General features: G+C 37.4%; 1 protein-coding gene across 2 annotated transcripts in view; it reads right to left on the bottom strand.

Moving 5' to 3' along the window:
- Positions 1 to 2,771: 2,771 nt before the first annotated feature.
- The window catches only part of LOC131428505 (clathrin heavy chain), a 69,430-nt gene continuing 50,581 nt past the window's right edge, over positions 2,772 to 21,620 (bottom strand). The window contains exons 2-7 of one of the 2 annotated variants that reach the window (XM_058592492.1): positions 8,546 to 8,753; positions 8,232 to 8,489; positions 4,122 to 8,168; positions 3,895 to 4,061; positions 3,143 to 3,229; positions 2,772 to 3,073 (exon numbers count right to left, since the gene is read on the bottom strand). In XM_058592492.1, the coding sequence (XP_058448475.1) occupies positions 2,849 to 3,073; positions 3,143 to 3,229; positions 3,895 to 4,061; positions 4,122 to 8,168; positions 8,232 to 8,489; positions 8,546 to 8,753 (4,992 nt within the window). In that variant the 3' untranslated portion in view covers positions 2,772 to 2,848. The remainder of the gene's footprint in view (positions 3,074 to 3,142; positions 3,230 to 3,894; positions 4,062 to 4,121; positions 8,169 to 8,231; positions 8,490 to 8,545; positions 8,754 to 21,620) is intronic. The other variant, XM_058592493.1, reaches the window with a different exon arrangement.

Genomic DNA, 21,620 nt, shown 5'->3' with positions numbered 1-21,620 from the left:
TGCACTGACAACTTCAACGAGAGCTCTTCTCTTTCACTTATATACACCGATGTTGTATAAAGTGTGCACGCATCATGAGTGCGTATGTAATTCGTCATCTAACACTCGATGTGGATAGACGAATAACCTACTACGACTAATTTCGATTTTGTTTTATCTTTTAATCGCAGCTGAGGAGGACGTACAGGTAAACGACCGTTTGCTGAGTAACAACCAATACGCTGATCTGCCAGTTGATGTCGAAGAGAAACTGCAGAAGAAGGAAAAAATGCCGCCTTTCTACCTGAAGAGCTTCCCACCAACTCTACGCTCGGATTTCAACACGCTGATCAGCAAAGAACTACAGGCAACAATCCGTTTATGTATTGAAGGCTACAAAATAACTATTCCGGCTTTGAACCACTACAAAGCAGTGAAATTGTACCTGAAGCAGACAAAAGCGGAATACTTCACACACGATATTGCTGCCAACAAACCTATGAAGATTGTACTTCGAGGACTACCCGACATGATGAAAGCCGAACTAAAGCAGGCACTGTCGGAGGCTGGACTAAAGCCTATGGTGCTGTTTAAAATAAAAGGACATAACACGGACAAAAAGTAGATCAACTGTGCCTGGTTCATCTGGAGAAGGACTCCATCACCATGAGTCAACTAAGAACGATAAAATCGCTATTTCATATAATCATCGAATAGCAAATGTATAAACCGGTACATCGGGATGTCACACAGTGCACGAACTGTTTGAACTACGGCCATGGAGCGAGGAATTGCCACATGAAAAGTCAATGTGCCGAATCACACAATACCAAAGATTGCTTACTAGATGACATCGCTGTAAAATGTGTGAACTGTGATGGCGACCATCCATATACTAGCAAATCGTGTCCCAAACGTGTTTAGTTCACAAAAATTCGACAACAGGCGTCTCGCAAACAATCAACGCACAAGAATCTTCCACAAAAGGATGAAATTAATTTCCCACGGCTCCTACCGAAGAGAGATATTCCAAATTTGCCGCAACTTCCTCACAGCAATCCACAAGATTCACCCGCTGGATCACAAAAAATATCTTCCTCCAAAGTCCCACCTGGGTGGGGCTATAATCAACCACAAGCAAGAAGGACTGTGGTGACTTATTCTCTGCTGAACAACTGATCGTCATTTTTGAAACAATGACAACAAAACTACGAAACTGCAGAACGCGGTTAGATCAAATCAACGCCTTAGGCAAATTCATCATCGAATATGCAATATAATGAGTTGGTTGTAGTAAATTGGAATGCTTGCTCACTCAGGAGGAAAACTGCTGAATTATCCGACTTTCTTCAAGAGAAGCATGCCGATATTGCTATTTTAACTGAAACTCATCTTAAACCTAAAATTTTTATTTCCATTTACAGGATTCACAGGCTCGACAGGACTACTACCAGAGGAGGGGGAGTTGCCATTGCCGTTAAACGATGCATTCAGCACAGGCTTCTGTCAGCCTTTAAATTGCAACTTATTGAAGTCATCGGAATTGAGATTACAACGACGATGGGACCCATCATCATCATTGCAGCGTACTGCCCCAAACAAACCAATCTTCGAGATGGTACGTGTGCATCATTGAAGCGAGATCTGGCTATGCTCAACAGGATCAACCAACGCGACTTTCCAGATCGGGAGTTCATAGACAGCTCTCCGGTTGTCTTCAACGTCTCTCCCGACCACTTTCCAGTAATACTGACGTTATATATATATATATATATATATATATATATATATATATATATATATATATATATATATATATATATATATATATATATATATATATATATATATATATATATATATATATATATATATATATATATATATATATATATATATATATATATATATATATATATATATATCGGTTACTTCATTTATACCATCATATCTCCGGAATCAAAAGATATAGCCTTCGAATTTGATCAACGGCCTAACAATAGTTTTAAAACGGGTCTAAGCTTGTGAAAATCGGTTAAGCCATCTCCGAGAAACTTGCGCGGTAAATAAAACAACACGTTTTGTCGGTTACGTAATTTATACCATCATATCTTCGGAACCAAAAGTCACAGCCATTTGATCTTCGAACTTGATCAATGGCCTAACAATAGCTTTCAAGCGGGTCTAAACTAGTTAAAACCGGTTCAGCCATCTCTAAAAAACTTACGCGGTAAAAAGTAACACATTTTGCCGATTACATAATTTATACCATCATATTTCCGGAACCAAAAGTCACAGCCATTTGATCTTCGAACTTGATCAATAGCCTAACAATAGCTTACAGACGGGCCTAGACTTTTTGAAATCAGTTCAGCCATCTCCGAGAAACTTGCGCGATAAAAAAAAAACAACACGTTTTGTCGATTACGTCACTTATAACCATAATATCTCCGGAACCAGAAGTCACAGCCATTTGATCTTCGAACTAGATCAATGGCCCGATAGTAACTTTCAACCGAGCTTAAGTTTGTTAACATCGATTCAGCCTTTTTTGAGAAAATTGATCTGTAAAAATATCTTCGACAAGTGCACACACAGACATTTTCCGATCTCATCGAACTGAGTCGAATGGTATATAACACTATAGAGAAAGACAAAAATAACAGTATGTTAGTAAAATCAATAAGTATGTTTTCGAAAAGTTAAAAATATATAATGATACTTACCAACAATATTCGCTCTAACTGAACTCGGTATAATGATTGAAGAATCTTAATTGAAAAGACGTTACATGGATGATTTAGTATATATCTTTTTGGACATTCAAACAAAGATTACTACAGAGGTACAGTGTAGGTTCGCCTGTTTTCTACATACCACCATATCCGGGATATGGTGGAATATTTGGTTGTGTCGCTACGTAACCTGTGTATTGCGGGGCATACTGAGGCATCCCCATGCCTGGTCCTGCTGTTAGCATGAGCTGGGGTTCGGGTAGGATAATTGATTTATGTTCTGAGTTTTCCCCTTCTTTTGCCCGTTCCGCATCGGCTAGTTCTAATCTGTCGATTTTTGAAGTGTACTCTCTTGTCACCTGCAAGTTTGATATAAATTTAAGAATCATTAGCAACTTCCATATATTCTTTACATTCTATCGATCTACCTGTATTAAATATGGCATTGCAAAATCCATAATATTGTGGCGCCATGCTAGCTCGAGAATTATGTCAGGATGCAGCAAATCGTAACACTATTTTGATACAACGAAAATCATATATATATATATATATACTGAATGATAATTTAGAGGTGACTAAGGTATTTTTTTCAATTAACCTGAATCGGATATTTGTATCAAATTGATAAAAATCTTAACTTTAAAATAAAATTAAAAAAGAAATTTTTTTAAGAATACTGTGACATCACCGGAAGCCGCTCCAAAAATATACGATCATATGATCCAGCATAACTCCGGATCAATCAAACAGATTTCAACCAAACTGGACACATATACTTATTGCACTTCGAAAGTAGTCATAAGGGTATTCTCATGTGGATGGAAGGAGTAGCAAGTGTTTCTATTGGGAGGATATTAGATGGAACTGATCGAATTTTACGAGAATCGAAACTTCTTAACCAGTACAGATAATACTCTCGTCTCAGAGGAGGTTCGTTTTGTTACAAAAACTTCGATCGCGCAGCTCATGACGTTAGAGAACGTTTGTACAGCAGCGTTGACATCATCGTTGTCAAAAATTTCCTCCCAGACAATATGCATTAGGGTCTCCGCTATTGATCAATAAAAATAATACTAATAAAAGATTTTGACTGTGTCGTCAAAAATAATTTCGCAAGAACATGCTGTTTTTTGTACGAATCAACCTTATCCCCCTTTTAAGTAATAAGAGCATTAACCTGGAAGAGACAAGCCGCAAAGCAATCATACGCGCCTCTTTCAAGAAACCACCCAAGTAATTCTTCAGCTATTTTGCCTTGGTGTGACTCTGCTGCATATTCCATAGCATCTTTGAACAGGCGATCCTTTTTGCAAAGTTCCACACTTTGTTTCCATCGGTTATTTCCTAGAAAAATAAATGAATTTACTGAACGAAATTCGTAAATACATTTGCTTAGCTTCAAACCTTTGTACAAGTACGCAGCGATTCGACGAAATTCTGTCAATTCATGTTTTTCTAACTTTTGAGCTAGAGCAATATTGTCAAAATTATCGAAAGCATCAATAGACGTTCTGAGTCCTTGATAATCCTCCTCGTCAATCAACAGGCCATTAAGAGCCTCATTTATAGCTTTGTTGTTTAGGCTTTGTACTGATCGCAAATAAGTTTTAACCAACTGTAAATGCCCTTTTTTAGTAAAAAAGTTAACAGCACGGGTGTGATCCATACGAGGTGCCAGTACAAGTAACATATCGTTCAGTAGTAGCGGTTTGTAATCAAGATAAAACTGAATTGCTTTATAGTAAAGTTCAATATTAGCGACTTTTGTAATAATATCTTTAAAATGACCTTCACGCCATGCTTCAGTTGGATGTGCCATCATAGCTAGCACGGCGTTGTCGTACTCTTCGTATTTATCAAACAGGAACACTAATTCAGACCAGAGATGAGCCTGTTCAGCAGCTCGTAACACTTTCGGAATGTTAACTCGTGACCAGAACAACTCTAAGTGTTCACGCATCTTAGCAGGTTTATATTTTGAGTAAAGTATAGCCAGTTCGGTGAACATTCCCATATGAGCCCGCTCCAAACCAAGGGCCGCTTCTAATAATCCTATCAATTCCTCAAAATGTCCTCGATCTTGGTAGTAAGTTATTAAATCCTCCAACTCGTCTGCATGCACAACTATATGGAGACCACACATTTGTGCAAGTCGGAATTCTTCTGCGTCTACACATGCAAAACATACCTCTTTCCAAGTACGCGTTGAATTTGCCTTTCTCGCACCATCAACAGCGCCTTGAAATTCTTTTAAATGTACCAGTGTTATCGCTAAACGAGCGAAATTGCTGACATTATTGTACAGTAATTTAGCAGCTTCATACATCTTATCATTGAAACATCTGTCACCAATCTTTTGAATATCAGCATGGTTCGGTCCGGAAACAAACTCTTCTAAATCTGCTACTCTACCAGTTCGAGCGTAAGCATAAATTAGCTCACTTTCAATATAACTTTCTCTTGCCTTCTTTCGTGCCATTTGTAGATAACGTACCAAATCTTCCCAGGATTCATTTTTACTAGCTGTTTCAACAACATCGATGTATGCACTAGGGTCATCGGCTTTGATATAACTGTCTATAGCTTCTTTTACTAATCCTTGCTGTAATTGCGCACGAGCCAACTGAGACCACACAGCCGGCTCGTTGCACCGCTCAGCAAATTCGTTAGCTCGCTCTAAATTGTGCACTTGTTCAATTAATACCTGAATGGCTGACGTATTGACATCGAATTTTTTGAAAATTGCGAAAGCTTCCTCGTACAATTCATTATTTATGGCAATATTAGCTATATCAGGTGCGTCATAGTTATCCAAACGATTAATGTAATCCATCACGCGACTTCGATCAGCTTTGATTGCGGTTAGAATGAGTAAGTTTTGAAGATTTCGATGATCTGAAAATACTGACGAATCAAGAACAATTTTCTCAAGCAATTCGATTAGCTCATTGGGTAAATCAGCAGTCATAAATGCTTTCACCGTCACTGAAATGTCATCCGGATCTTGAGTTTCAGATAAAGCTGTTTGAACAACCTGATCAATGAGCTGACGCTTATAAGGATTAGCCTCAGACAACACATCAGCCCATAACTCCGCATCACGACGACGAACTAAATACCTTGCTTCTGATTTAAATAATGAGTTTTCATTGCATACTGCGATCAATTCCCGATCACAATGACCACGTTCATAAGCGACACAAGCTAAGTGCGGGTCACGCTTTTCGCAGTAGCGACCAACGACTCGACTGTCGTAGAACTGATTCTCCTTCAAAAATCGTTCAGGGTTGTTGTTAGAATCTATATAGATTTTAGCTAACGCATTGTGTGTGGCAGGTTCGATACAGCCTTCGTGAACGCGGGATTCCAACCAAGGTAACAATAACTTCAATCGGTTACGTTTTTCAACTTCCTCGACCAACTCATCCGTAGAGAACTGACCTTTGACAACCAAGATCAAATTTTTTATAATATCTTCAGAGCAGTCGACGTCCAATAAACCGCCAACTACTACTGGTAGCCGAGACGGATTGACCTTTTGGACGTATATTTCAATATATTTCTGAAGGCTGTTGCGGTACAGATATAGTACCAAATCGTGTACGAAGTCAAAACGGTCACAAACAATAATTAACGGGAGTTGATCGGTCAATTTAGCTTCTTTCAGAAAATTTTTTACGCGTTCTGCATTATAACAATTCGATTCTCGGCAGATACGCTCGACCTCTTTTATTTGATTTGTCTTGCACGCTGCTTGAATATACTTGAAATGTACCTCTGGGTCTTGGCTAAAGTTAACGATTGATCCTAGGAAATAAAACAATCCTTCATAGCTTTTGAAACATTCAAACAAATCGATTAATGCTTTTGTCGTCAGCTGTTCATGATACTTAGTAGCAATCTGCACACAAATCTGAAGGTTTTGGCGGATATTAGCTGCCAACATTGCTTTCAAACATTCCAAAGAATCTTCAACCGACAATGTTCCAAAAAATCCAACCAACCAATCGCCGTTTAGTAGATGTGTATGTACTACAGCCCGCTTTATGTCATATAAGTCCGTATAATGTTCTAATGCACGTTGTAGTAATCCGGCTTTTTCACAAAGTTGGGCAATGTGAGCTCGATCATAATGAGTGAACATAGCATTACCAAGAATAGCATCTGCTACTTGTGGTGCAGACATCAAATTCATTTCAAGTAATCTTGTTTGCAACGATCCTTCACTGGGACGATTATTCTTCAAAGCATCTAATAGAAAAGCTGTGCATTGCTGTACCATATTTTGCTCCATGAAAATATCCACGATCTGATTAATATCAGCGAGGGGCTCTTCATCTGCTACCAACATGCTGGCAAAACCTGCTCCTTGTTCCGGATTAGTACGCATTACTGAACGCAGCAGAAACACGTAATCTGGATTATAGTTGACTTTTTTAGCATAGAGAACAATTTTCTGAAACTGGCCCGTCTCTGCGAAACATTGTATAACTTTATTTGGAACATTTGAACGCAGGTATATTGATAAAGCCAATGTTGGATCCGAAGGTTTCACTAAATCACCAAGTTCTTCACTACATTCCAGTTTCTCTTCTTTCAACCATTTCTCACATAATTGTTTGCGACCCTGTGCCAGAACAGGACGACATAATTCTAAAGACTCGTATTTATTTAATTTACCTTGATCCAATAATATGCCAAAATATTGCAATAATGGTGGAGAATTCGATCCAGGTTGCGTGGGAACTTGTTGAAATTTTTGAATTGTTTGAGGTGTTCGCAAAATACCCTTTGGTGCAATTGCAGCAACTTTCGCAGCCTCTGCAAACTGACTATTTTGAAACAAATGATTAAACTTGCGTACGAATAAATCTTCGGCCCCAGATAAATTGTTTCGAACGGCCATACGTAATGCTAACTCTGGATTCTGTAGAATACTATTAATATAGGGGATGATTTGCTCTTCATCGACTGTGACCGATAAAACCTGACCTTTACGGTTGACTCCAATAATACCGCCACTCGACTCGTGCGGAGCCGTCACGAAAATTGTGTCTGCCGAGATGCGATTCATATATATGCAAGTTGCTGTTTCGACGTCATACATGTGAATGTAACCATATTTTGTTATTAGATAAATCACATCGTACTTTGGCGAAACTTGCATTGCGACAGGAAAGTCACTCTGTGCCTCTGGTGGGAAAAATACATCCACCGCTTTCTTTGTGAAAGCAGCGTTGCCTTGAGGGGGAGCACCAACCTCGATTATATGCAATTTTGCTGCCATTGCTGAACGTACCGCGAAACAGAATAAAGTCGACGGTTCTTTATTTTCCTCCATTTTGAATGTAGCAAACGAAGCGGCATGTCCCTCGATTGCTTGCGAAACCTTTCGTTCAACTGAATATAACTGCATTGCTCCAATTACCCGGTTCTGCTGAGCGGAAATACCTAAATAGGAAAAAGTTTTCATGAATACTGATGAACAATAACCAATAACCCTACGTCACTCACCAACTAAAAGAAGCCAAGTTTGTTTAGGATCTGTTCTATAGTTGATGATCTGACATCCATTCAGAGACGAATGTCGTTCGAACATTTTAACAGGGGTAGAGTCACCCTCCATCGACCAATGATACACCGATGTCTCAGTTACCAATGAAAGTGTGTTCAATGTAATCCATTTCCAGAAAACTACCTCCTCCGTCATTGTATGCGCTTTCATTTTAGATTTCATTTCGATATTGAAAATTTGCAGGGTTTTTTGAGCTGCTAATGAACGGTAAGGTTAAAAACGATGTTCTGATTATGTCTTACAATTAACTAACCTTTCAGAGCGATGACCTTGCTTGCGGGATTCATAATCGCTGAATCAGCGCTGATTGGACGACGAATCGGGTTCTGTGCATCATTCATATCAATGATTACCACTTGAGCTGTTTCTCCTACTTTCTCGCGAACACATATAAATTTGTCGGATTCCATTGTAAGATTCGTAAAGGAGATTGAACTCGGATTGATATTGATATTTGTGAGCTGTAACAATACAAGATAATTTAGATTTTTTCATCTAAGCTACACTCAAGGAATGAAGTGTGGCGACTATTTTTGTAATATTGATCATATCAAATTGATGGTTATATAACACATGGATCAATAAGTCCCCAGACTAAAGCAGAGATGGCGCTCGTAGTAAACCAGTGACTACGTCTTTCTAGAGTACTAACCTTTGCTTTTAAGTCGATCCGACCAGAAACAGCTGAGTTATCGAGGTTGGAGTCGTTTTGTAGTTTGTTTAAAAAATGAAAAAAACCGAGTTTCGTGTGTTGATAAAACATTTTTTTTTAATGGGTAAAAACACCGTGCAAGCGAAACAATGGATTGAAAAATGTTATCCGGACTCTTGTCCATCAAAAGCAACGATTTGTCGGTGGTTCGCCGAGTTTAAACGTGGTCGTACCGACACAAATGACGCGGAACGCTCGGGTAGACCTGTGGAAGCCGTTACACCGGAAAATGTGAAGTGACGAAAATTATAATGAAAGAGTAAAGTGAAGCTCTGTGAGATTGCTGAGATGACACAGATATCATATGGAAGTGTATTTACTATCCTTCATGAAAAATTGAGCATGAAATAGGTTTTTTCCAAGTGGGTGCCGCGATTGCTTTCGATGAAACAAAATGCACCCTGCCACAAGTCGATGAAAACAATGGCGAAATTGAACGAATTGGGCTTTAATCTGCTTCCCCACACCCATACTCGTCAGATTTAGCCCCCAGTGACTACTGGCTCTTTGCTGATCTTAAAAAAATTCTTAAAAAAATATTTTGGGAAAAAAATGTTGTTTCCATTGTTAGTCTCGTCTTATTGTTAGACCATGTGTTATTGATTAGGATGTACTCAAATAATGGGTCTCTCGAAAATCATAAAAGAATTTTTCCCGAATATATATATATATATATATATATATATATATATATATATATATATATATATATATATATATATATATATATATATATATATATATATATATATATATATATATATATATATATATATATATATAGAGAGAGAGAGAGAGAGAGAGAATTTGGCCCATGAAAAATTGAAACAAGAAAATTTGCGCTATCACAATAAAAAGTTCTGAGTTCCAACAAAATTCAACTAGATACAAGAAAGTTCAAGGAATTAAAAAACACATCCTATGTATTCACCGGTTATAGTCGCTGAAAATCAAGGTAGATTGCTGATAAACGACTCTGGGCGGGAAATATACAAAGAAAATATGAAAAGAACAAACTAACTTGAAACTAATTTCAGGAAAGAAAATATGGCTTGCGAACAATGGATTCTATTCCTATATACCATCTTCATAACCCTCATTCCATCCCAGGCACAATATATCCAGATTTATGATATTACGAACAACGCAGGAGCGTTGCTTCTAAAAAGGGGGGATGGACGAGTAATAACATAAACAACAAAGTCTTGACATTACATTCCTTTTGTGGAATTTGGCCTTTCTGTTTCAACAGACTTCGCAGCCGATTCGTAGTGTACAGAATCATTGCATAACTAGTACTATGGATCCTAGTAATAACATGTGATCGATTTCTCGCAACTTGAAATATCTATTTTAGAAAATGTAATTAATCAAACTAAGGATTCATCTAGCAGTTTATCAGATATTCTTGAAATGAAATTCAGAGAAGTAAAATTCATTTATAGCACACTAAATTTGCAATCAAACAGATACAGTAGGTCAATCGATTTATTAGGAAGTACAATCATATTAATAACCGGTAACCTCGACGCAGAAGATCTGAAAATAATCAATAATAATTTAGATGAATTGCGAAAAACTGGTAATGCCATTGTTAAACAAAACAATAGACAAATTCACATTAATTCCAAATTCGAAAACAGGCTTAATCTAGTGATCTGTCTAGTGAAATCAGAAATCATCAGAGCATGTTGAACTCAATTTTAAAAATCGACGATTACATTCTGTCAGAGTACCAAAAGATATCAATAGCTTTTCAATTAGACACACTCATAGAAAATCTAAAAGCAATAGAATATGCAATTATGTTTTTATTCCATAAATACGTTTATTTTATAGGCAATATACATAAGCGTTTTTATTAGTTTTACGTTTCGTCTTTGACTCATCAGTGCAGAGCAGTTCAAATTGAACTGCTTAGTGCTAAACTCGGCAGTTCAACTTGAACCGCTAAGCAGACGTAAAGTTTCTGCTACTTACAGAACACTTTTTGTTTTGCAACGGAGTGCAATGTCTTTTCTGACGTGCCGAACGAAAACGTGTTTTCGACTATTTCTGGCCGATGCAGGTATGGTCATTTTGGGGTTAGCCAAATTTTGTGCTAGGGCACATAACCGTTTTCATTATTTTTACGTTTCGTCTTTGACTCATCAGTGCAGAGCAGTTCAAATTGAACTGCTTAGTGCTAAACTCGGCAGTTCAATTTGAGCCGCTAAGCAGACGTAAAGTTTCTGCTACTATAGAACACTGACGAGTCAAAAACGAAACGTAAAAATAATGAAAACGGTTATGTGCCCTAGCACAAAATTTGGCTAACCCCTAAATGACCATACCTGCATCGGCCAGAAATAGTCGAAAACACGTTTTCGTTCGGCACGTCAGAAAAGACATTGCACTCCGTTGCAAAACAAAAAGTGTTCTGTAAGTAGCAGAAACTTTACGTCTGCTTAGCGGTTCAAGTTGAACTGCCGAGTTTAGCACTAAGCAGTTCAATTTGAACTGCTCTGCACTGATGAGTCAAAGACGAAACGTAAAACTAATAAAAACGGTTATGTGCCCTAGCACAAAATTTGGCTAACCCCTAAATGAATATACATAAGTTTTTCTTCGCCGTGGCATCCACAATACATAGTACTTTGAACCTAATACATTTCGAATATCATATTAGTATGTTGGTATTCATTAGTCAATCTAAACACTGTGTTTATCAAGCGATTTGCAATTATAAATTACGTTAAATAAAATACATTTATTTTATACATGATCTTATAACTATTTCAGGTTTGCTTGTATCAGTTCATCACTTTTATTCAAAATCATATAGTTGTCTATTGGTTAAACTCATGGAAGAGAAAACAGTCTAACAGAAAATAAAATTTAAATTGGAACTCCAATGGACTTAATGAAATGTTAGTTTCATGTTAGGAAGGTCACAACAAGCAAGAATGTTGCGAACTGGGACATTGGATAGTCTGCTTTGGGTACACAAGGAATTTATCGGGTCCCAAACTATAGTGGTTTGATAATTATTATTCAATTTGTCGTTCAGGCACTGTTTTATTTTGCCCAAGAAAAACGGTTTATTTTTGCCAGCAGCGTTTGAGCGAATGGTTTCAATTGCACTCAGACTATTTGTGAAGAGAAAATAATGGTTTGGAGATAATGTGACGATTACATTCAAACTATAATGAACTGCTGCTAATTCTGCTATATAAACAGAAGCAGGTTCTTGAAGCCTAAATGAAACCGAAACATTATTGTTGAATATACCAAACCTAGTAGCCTCTTCAATTCGTGATCCGTCCATGTAAAATATTTTCTCAGAGTCAATATGCCTGAACTTACTTGTTAATATTTTTGGGATCCTGTTTTTGTTCGAAGAAAATTTATTCTTTGTTGGCATTTCATTATCAGATATCTAATGTGTCCTCCCCACGTGCATTTGGAATCAAACCACACCCCGAGGTATTTGAAAGTCAAAACCTGCGCGATCATTCTTCCTATCATATGAAGCTGAAGCTGCGCGGGATCATGCTTTCTTGAAAAGACGACCAGCTCTGTTTTCTCCGCAGAGAATTCGATACCCAGATGAACAGGCCAAAAGGTTATCTAAGGTATCTTGCAATGGTTTTGCAGATCAATAGCTTTGGGTCTAGTAGCTGAAACCACGCCATCATCTGCCAATTGTCTTAGTGTACATGGGGTTACTAGACAGCTGTCAATGTCATTCACGAAAAATTATAGAGGAGCGGACTGAGGCATGAGCCTTGCGGGAGACCCATGTAGCTAATTCTGAATGTTGCCAAATCGCCACGTGAAAAATACATTTATTTCTCTGACAAGATGTTGTGCAAATAATTATTTATAACCGCTGGAAGTCCATGTTAATGGAGCTTGTCTGAAAGAACATCAATGGAAACTGAATCAAATGCTCATTTGATGTCTAAAAATACAGATGCTATTTGTTGTTTTTGAGCGAAGGCAATTTGGAATTTAGACGAAAGTAATGCAAGGCAATCATTCGTCCCTTTATTTCTACGGAAGCCAAACTGAGTATCTGACAACAAACCGTTCGTCTCGACCCAAGTGTCGAGACGTCGAAGAATAATTTTTCGAACAATTTTCTGATGCAGGACAACATTGCAATGGGTCTATATGAGTTGTGATTGGAAGCTGGTTTCCCCGGCTTTTGAATGGCGATAACTTTCACTTGCCTTCAGTCGGGTGGGACAATATTTTGCTCAAGAAACTTGTTGTCGCAAATATTATATATTAAAGATGATCTGCTATCATTGTAAACGGAACCCCACATATTTCCGTGCGAATTGAAATCTCCCAGAATCAATCGTGGAGCTGGGAGGGCTTCGACCGTTTCATTAAGCTGTCGCTGTCCAGCTTGTGCTCGTGGAGGAATATATACCGAAGCAATGCAAATGTCTTTTCCTTTAATATTTATTCGACAAGCAACCACTGTTATACTAGAAGTAGAAGGAATGCTTAATCTATAAAAGGAATAACATTTCTTAATTCCTAAAAGCTCTCCGCCATACAGGGAGTGTCTATCGAGACGTATAATGTTTAAGTCATTAATATTTAAGGCTATGTTTGATGTAAGCCATGTTTCGCACAAAGCAAATACGTCACATTTTTGATTATGGAACAAAACTTTAAATGAATCAAGTTTTGGCATGATGCTTCGACAATTCCACTTGCACTTCCTCTGGATTATTGTCTTTTCTTGTGCTAGTTCCTGGATTGGTTTGTGAATGTGACAAACCAGGAGGTACAGTTTATGGTTTTAAATTTGGCTTTATAGATTTAACAGCGGGGGTCTTCTGGCTCCGCAAGATTTGAAAAAGCGTTTTCGGTTTCCAAAGGGGAGGGGGGGGGGGGGCATCTATGACCGTTTTAAGCATTTCTGCTTAAGTGCGCTTAGACCTTGCTTTTAAAGTAAGCTTCATTTTGTCTTTACGCAACTTAAATGCAGCGCATGCTGAAAGATCATGTGAACTCTCCCCACAACAAACACATTTTTCAATATCTTTATCGCAAAGATTATCCTTATGAGGCCCTTGAGATTTGATACATTTGGACATATTACTACAATAAGTAGCTGTATGCCCGAATTTTTTACAGTTCGTGCAATTAATAACATGCGGTACGAAAAGCCGAACAGGAAGACGAATTTTATCGATATAGACATGGCTAGGCAACGCAGAACCGGCAAATGTTACTCGAAACGAATCTGAGGAACGATGAGACTTAATTCCATCAACAACAGATGCTGAGTGCAATTGCTTGCACTCGAGTATCTTCACTTCCTCAAGCATGGAGTTTTTAAAACGACCAACTCCATTTTTAAGTAAATCATCGGCTGTCAGACTTGCTTCAGTGACAACACCGTCAATTTCCACCTCCTTCGATGGATTGTAAACTCTATATTCAACAGCAAATAATTCACAGGTTACAATATCATTTGCCTGTTTCAAATCGTTAACAACTCGAATTTTGTCTCTATTAACTTTAGAGATTTCTTCAACTTTTGAAAACTCCTTTCTAATTTGCATCAAATTTAATACCTTTTCTTTTTTTCGAAAATAGACTATCCATGGCCCAATGGTACCCTCTGGATAATGTTTAGCCCTTGGAGTAATTTAAGATCTTACTAGTATCCGGAATCGGATGATCTTCCATGAGATCATCCATTACAATAACTACTTTTTTTTGTAAATTAATATCAAAATGTACTCAAACTTATGTATAGTAAAATTTCAGTTATATTGAATGGCTGCTCGGCCATCCATGGAAGTTGACCATCAATGCACAGTGGTTTGAAACGGGAAATTAGCGTGACAAAAATATTTTCACTATTAAATATTAGTTTTTTGTAGTTGGTGTCTTTACAAAAGTTGTTTGTTATCAAATGGCGCTCCTTTTGATATAAAATATTACTAGGGTGGTCCTTATTTAGATTGAAATGTGAAATCTAACTTCCTTAATTGAACTCAAAAACGATTTTATTGTAGAATAAAGTTGTAGGAAATTTTATTTTGAGCAACTTTGCTGAAAAAAGCACCTCTCTAGCTTTTCATTTGACCGAGTTACATCAATTGTCCCGGGTAAGAGTAGGGTGGCTCCTGAAAAATCGCATTTTTTGTTCTAACTTTTTTGTGAAACGTTCTATGGAAAAGTTGTCTTCAGAAGAGTTGTTGAAATAATTATTGCGCATAATTTTGCTTAGTAAAGCTTTTTCATATGAGCTACCAGTAAAAAGTTATGATTGTTTTTTCATCGAAAACTAGTCAACCTTCAAATATCAAAATTCCTTAGATGCCAGATCGATAAAAATGTATCCTATGCGGCTACTGAAAGTTCATAATATAAGTAAACATCTAAGAGAAAATTGGGAGGGTGTTTTTTTTTAACTCATTTAAATTAGTCTTAACCCTCAGGGTACGGACTGGGTTACCGTAACCCGAGCGAAATTTGAAAGAAGCGCCATACTAAGAGAAGTCGGCGAGGGGGGTCCGGACCAGGGGGGGAAAAAACTTATAGGTACACACTATTAGAGGCCCAAGCGGCAGAGTCAGTTTCCGCTTTGTGTCCGAGCTAGACACATATAAACATTGTGCTCGGGTGTGGTACACCCAGTCCGTATCGAACGTTACAAAATCCAAAATTTTCAAAAAAATTAAGTTTTAATTTTCGTCTGTTTGCCGCTGAGGAATAAAAAGGTAAGTAAGAATACGTACTCTTTACTTAATTTTGTAGATTCTAACCTCAAAATAACGCGTTGTACATGGTGTAAACGAAGTATTGTAGTAGATCTCAATCACTTGAACGTACGTCTTATATCGAAATCTTTGCTGCTCGTAGTGAATTATAACTCATTAAATTTTGTTTCTTGTAATGATACTACTTGTAATGATACTACTCAACAATATCTGAGAAACAATTTTTTTACGCTCAAAGTAATTAATTTTAACCTTTATCATCATAAATCAACGAAACAACGTTTTATCGCTAACTCGAAAAAACGCGTATTTTCATTTTTAAAAAAAAATATAGTTTTTGGAATAAATCAAAAAACCGTTATGGACATTTGTAAGAACTACTTTTTACCTTTCAAATGCGAGTTATACAATGTTAATTTTTTTTTTCAAAAAGTTACAGCATTTTGAAAAAAAAACGTTTTTTACAAAAAAAATTCAAGACCCGTTCACATTTTTCATTATAATTTTTTTTCAATCAGTTAAATGATTAATCTGACAACTCTATTATATTGTTGAGACAATTTCACACAAAATAAAAAAAAATTATTCAAATTGACAAAGTACAGCTCGATATACACCCGATCAAAGTCGCGGGTTAGGCTAACCCTGTCCGTACTGAACGTAACTTTTTTATAGTCCGTACCCTGAGGGTTAAAAATAACTTAAAAAAACTCAAAAACATTGCATAACTCTTAAACGCCTTAACGTATCAACATACTTCCTTTAGCAAAATAATAGCATCAAGTTAGCCCTACAAATGTTCCATACATTGTCCATTCGACAAATGAGACACACAAAAACTACAGCCGAAAAGAGATTTTTTGCTGAACAAAATAACTGATTCAGTTGAGCTTAAGCAACAGAGACACTGTGTAATATGGTTATTCCGAAGTAGTTGGCCATGATAAATCTATCAACAGAATTTTCATTATCTTGACAACCAAAGCTCAAACAAGCTGGTGCAAGTTAGTGAAACGCGAATATTTTTATCCAAACCGTACCGAGACGCCTTTTTTCTCATCCACTTGTGTACCGAATAGCCTGTTACAACCAGAAAACGACGCACAATGAGTTTTGGTTAGAATAAATACAATCTACTCATTTTAACAAACTAATGATTTACTTGGGTTTCAGGAAGTGCTTTGTCTTACAAAAAGCTAACGGATTTAATGATTGCTGGTAGAAGTAATAAGGGCATTTTACAGTATATCATTCAAGAATTTCCGAATGCTGAAAAGAGTTCAATACTCAAGGAGATCAATCTGATAAGGTTAAAATTCCAACAAAAATGGAAAAAGAGTTATTATAAACGCGAGAAGTTTGTCTATGTAAATAAAGCATGGTTGAAGAAACAAATTCAACTGAAAGAACGTCGGGATATCGATGCGTCACCGAAAAGACCGCGGAAGAAAGGGTGCCCTCAGAAATCGTTCTCTGAAGGTGGAAGAAGAACCAAACATCGTAAATTACGAGAGATAACGAGTCAACTTACTCCGGAACAGTTGCGTTTTGCTGCAGCAACAAGTACAATTACCGAAGGGTTCCGTTCAGCGGGAAAGGTGATCGCGAAAATCGATCGTGACCCATCCTCAGTCATTAGTTGTTGTAAAAATTCTCCATCAATTCCACTGTATTCACCCGATGATGCGCTGGCATTCATATGCACGAATAATTTCTCGAAATCGCAATACTAAGGAACTATGCTATCCAGCAGGTATGTTTTTGTAAATTCATGACAAACTTATTACAAAAATAATTTATTGCGCACAGATATTTTGATTCAACCATCAATGGCTCAAGTTCCAGTACAGAGCTTAGTAGATCATACTGTTACTCGGCTTGTGTCATTTGTTCGTTCCAATACGCAATGCGATTATACTTTAGATGATGACTACGTTGTGATTATGAAATGGGGGGCTGATGGAATTTCAAATCATTCTCGGTACAAACAAAGCTTTTTCGATGAGGACGATGAAGGAGATTGGAGGAATTACAGTGACTCACATATCTATGCAATGTCATTAGTGCCACTGCAGTTTTCAGTAAGAAAAAATTCCTCACAAAATACGGATATCTTGTGGAGTAACGATGCCATCCAGCGTATCGCTCTGCAGACCGATAAAACTATTATTTCAAAAAGAAACAAAAGACTTGACACAACGCGAGGTAGAAGATGTTAAGTGTCAAATAGCAAATCTGAAGCCAACAATATGCAAAACTGAAACGTATTGTGTAACTGTGAAAACGACTCTACTTTTCTGCATGGTTGATACCAAAGTCGTTAATGACGTCACGAGCTCTCATTCACAATTGTGTTATATATGCCACAGATCAGGTACTAAATAAATATTGATCTTGTTATTGCTCTGACACGTGTATTTTTAGGGAAAAGATTAAACGATCCAGTAAGCCAGAGAGATATCAGTGATTCAGAATTTTACTCGTTTGGACTTTCACCTCTGCATGCATATATACGGTGCATGGAGTTATTGCTGAAAATTGCTAATAGGTTGAGTATGAAAACCCCCACCTGGCGTGTTAGTAAACTGAACAAGACCGTAAAGGAAAGGGATACAAATATAAAAACTGCGTTTAGAGAACAGTTGGGCCTACGTATCGGTGAGCCATTGCCATCAGGAGGTAATTCCAACGACGGAAACACGGCCCGGAAATTTTTCAAGAAGTGGAAAGAAACAGCAGATATAACAGGCCTTGATGAAACACTGTTGGAAGGATTCCACGTTATTCTCAGTGTAATCAATAGCCGGAATAAGATAAACGTCGACGAATTCCAAAATTACACTGAGAAAATACGAGCGTTGTATGTATCGTTGTATTGCTGGTATCCACTATCACCAACTGCTCATAAATTGTTGGTACATGGAGCCACGATAATTAGACACGCGATTTTACCTATTGGTATGCTTAGTGAAGAAGCTCAGGAGACTCGAAATAAAAGTATCCGGAACTTCAGAGAGCACCATGCTAGAAAATTCAGCAGAATCGCGAATATTGAAGATGTTTTTAAAAGGCTGCTGTTATCTTCAGACCCTATCTTGGCATTGTCGAAGAAACAAAATAGGAGAAGTTCAGAAGACTTACCCGAACAAGCAAAATGTTTAGTTTTAGATAATAATTAGAAAAATTCATTGCTTAATTTATTCAATACATACCAAACCGTAATCAACTGTTGTCTTATGTTTTATTTTGAATGTTAACGATACGATCATTACGATAACGGAATCAAAATCAATTGAATCAGTTATTTTGGTAATAAATTACTTAAAATTATTCAGCAAAAAATCTATATTCGACTGTAGTTTTTGTGTGTCTCATTTGTCGAATGGACAATGTATGGAACACTTGTAGGGCTAACTTGATGCTATTATTTTGCTAAAGGAAGTATGTTGATACGTTAAGGCGTTTAAGAGTTATGCAATGTTTTTGAGTTTTTTCAAGGTATTTTTAAGACTAATTTAAATGAGTTAAAAAAAAACACCCTCCCAATTTTCTCTTAAATGTTTACTTATATTATGAACTTTCAGTGGCCGCATAGGATACATTTTTATCGATTCGGCATCTAAGGAATTTTGATATTTGAAGGTTGACTAGTTTTTGATGAAAAAACAATCATAACTTTTTACTGGTAGCTCATATGAAAAAGCTTTACTAAGCAAAATTATGCGCAATAATTATTTCAACAACTCTTCTGAAGACAACTTTTCCATAGAACGTTTCACAAAAAAGTTAGAACAAAAAAATCGATTTTTCAGGAGCCACCCTACTCTTACCCGGGACAATTGATGTAACTCGGTCAAATGAAAAGCTAGAGAGGTGCTTTTTTCAGCAAAGTTGCTCAAAATAAAATTTCCTACAACTTTATTCTACAATAAAATCGTTTTTGAGTTCAATTAAGGAAGTTAGATTTCAGATTTCAATCTAAATAAGGACCACCCTAGTAATATTTTATATCAAAAGCAGCACCATTTGATAACTAACAACTTTTGTAAAGACACCAACTACAAAAAACTAATAATAGTGAAAATATTTTTGTCACGTTACTTTCCCGTTTCAAACCATAGTGCAATGTCAACTTCCCTTTCTGAGCTATCTAGGCCGTGTAGTGTCGGTAGCGGTTTCCCAACCTGCTAAGAATAACGCTACGGTCCACCTGTACCGGTGGTATAAGTCCACCAAACAGGTAAGCCGTGTGGCATCCGGCGGAATTATTTTCTACCAAGAATTGATCCACTGGTTTCCTGTTCCATGTCGTAAAAGGCCACAAAAATGGAATCTCCTAAGTCAAGGTGTATTTCCGTGCCGATGACTGAATGGCTGCAGGAGGCTAAATAATGCAGTCGTGAACGGAATATTTTGGGGTTTTCCCTTACAGTGTTAAGCGAAGCTCTGGCACAGTGGACGACTTTTTTCTTCGCAACTCGTGGGATTTAAATGATCAAAACATTTAAAAAATCTTTACATGGCTCGCTATAGGCGATTATAAGCCAATATATTTGGTTTCTTCTAGTTGTTGTACGATAAATGCTGGAGATGGAGTGTTCATTACTCTAATTGATAATGGTTAGAGTAGCACAAATCAATCTCCAGCATAAACGTACAGCAACTATAAATCTATCCTGACTTCTGCAAGAAGGTAAAGCTTCTATAGCTTTGATTCAAGAACCATATTTCCAAAAGGGAAACTTCTACGTTGGAAAATTGTTAAACCCAGTCTTTGTTGCCTTCAACAAGAACGGTATGACTAATCCACGTGAAATGCCTCGAGCATGCATATTTGCAAATAGTGCTCTCGAAGTTTCTCTCATATCGGAGCTCAGAACTCGGGATATTTGTGCTGTCACAGTTGGTATGACTATTGATGGCATAGACAGAAAATATGTCTATTGCGATGACTTCAAAAAGGTTGTATCATACTGCTGCAAAAGTGATTTGCCGCTTGTAATCAGCAGTGACATCAATGCTCACCATTTCATTTGGGGCAGCACAGATATAAATTCGAGAGGCTCTGATATGATGGAATTTGTGAGAAGTACAAACCTGCACATAGTCAATGCAGGAAATCGTCCAACTTTTGCGAGATCTGGAAGAGAGGAGGTTTTGGACGTAACTCTCTGCTCTGATAGAATTGCGCATGAGTTGGTGAATTGGTTCGTCTCCGATGAGCTCGAACCTTCGTTGTCTGATCATAAGTACATCTTCTTTGATCATTCAAACGTTAAAATTGATATTATCACATATCGTAACCCCAAATCTACAAACTGGGACCTCTATGAGGAGGGCTTGGCGACTAGATTTTACGGGTACCATCCAACAATTGAAACCCCAATTGATTTGGAAAATGTTGTCTACGAGACAAACTCACTCATAGTTGCAGCATATGAAGAGGCTTGTCTACTTCGGATTGTGCGAGCTACTAGAGGAACTCCTTGGTGGAATGCTGAACTTGCTAGACTAAGGAAACTATGCAGAAGAGTTTGGAACCACCGACGCAGAGATGGGTCGGAAGCATTCGTGTCGGCACGAAGGGCTTACAAAAATGCTCTTCGATCATCTGAACGAAGTGGTTGGAAAAGCCTTTGCACAAATGTCTCTAGTCTCAACGAGGCTAGCAGATTAAATAAGTTACTTTCTTGGGCTTCTTGGGCCCTTGCTCGAAGCGTTGTGACGATTGAAACGGTCAAATGGGCAGTTGAGAGTTTTGCTCCGTACAAGTCTCCTGGAAAGGATGGAGTTTTCCCAGTGTTACTGCAGAAAGGGTATGAACATTTCAAACATGTTTTGAAGAAAATACTTACTTTTAGTCAGGCGACAGGATATATTCC

The sequence above is a fragment of the Malaya genurostris genome, chromosome 2 (genome assembly GCF_030247185.1).
Source record: "Malaya genurostris strain Urasoe2022 chromosome 2, Malgen_1.1, whole genome shotgun sequence".
Classification (NCBI taxonomy): domain Eukaryota; kingdom Metazoa; phylum Arthropoda; class Insecta; order Diptera; family Culicidae; genus Malaya; species Malaya genurostris.
This window is presented reverse-complemented; position numbering and strand designations above follow the sequence as displayed.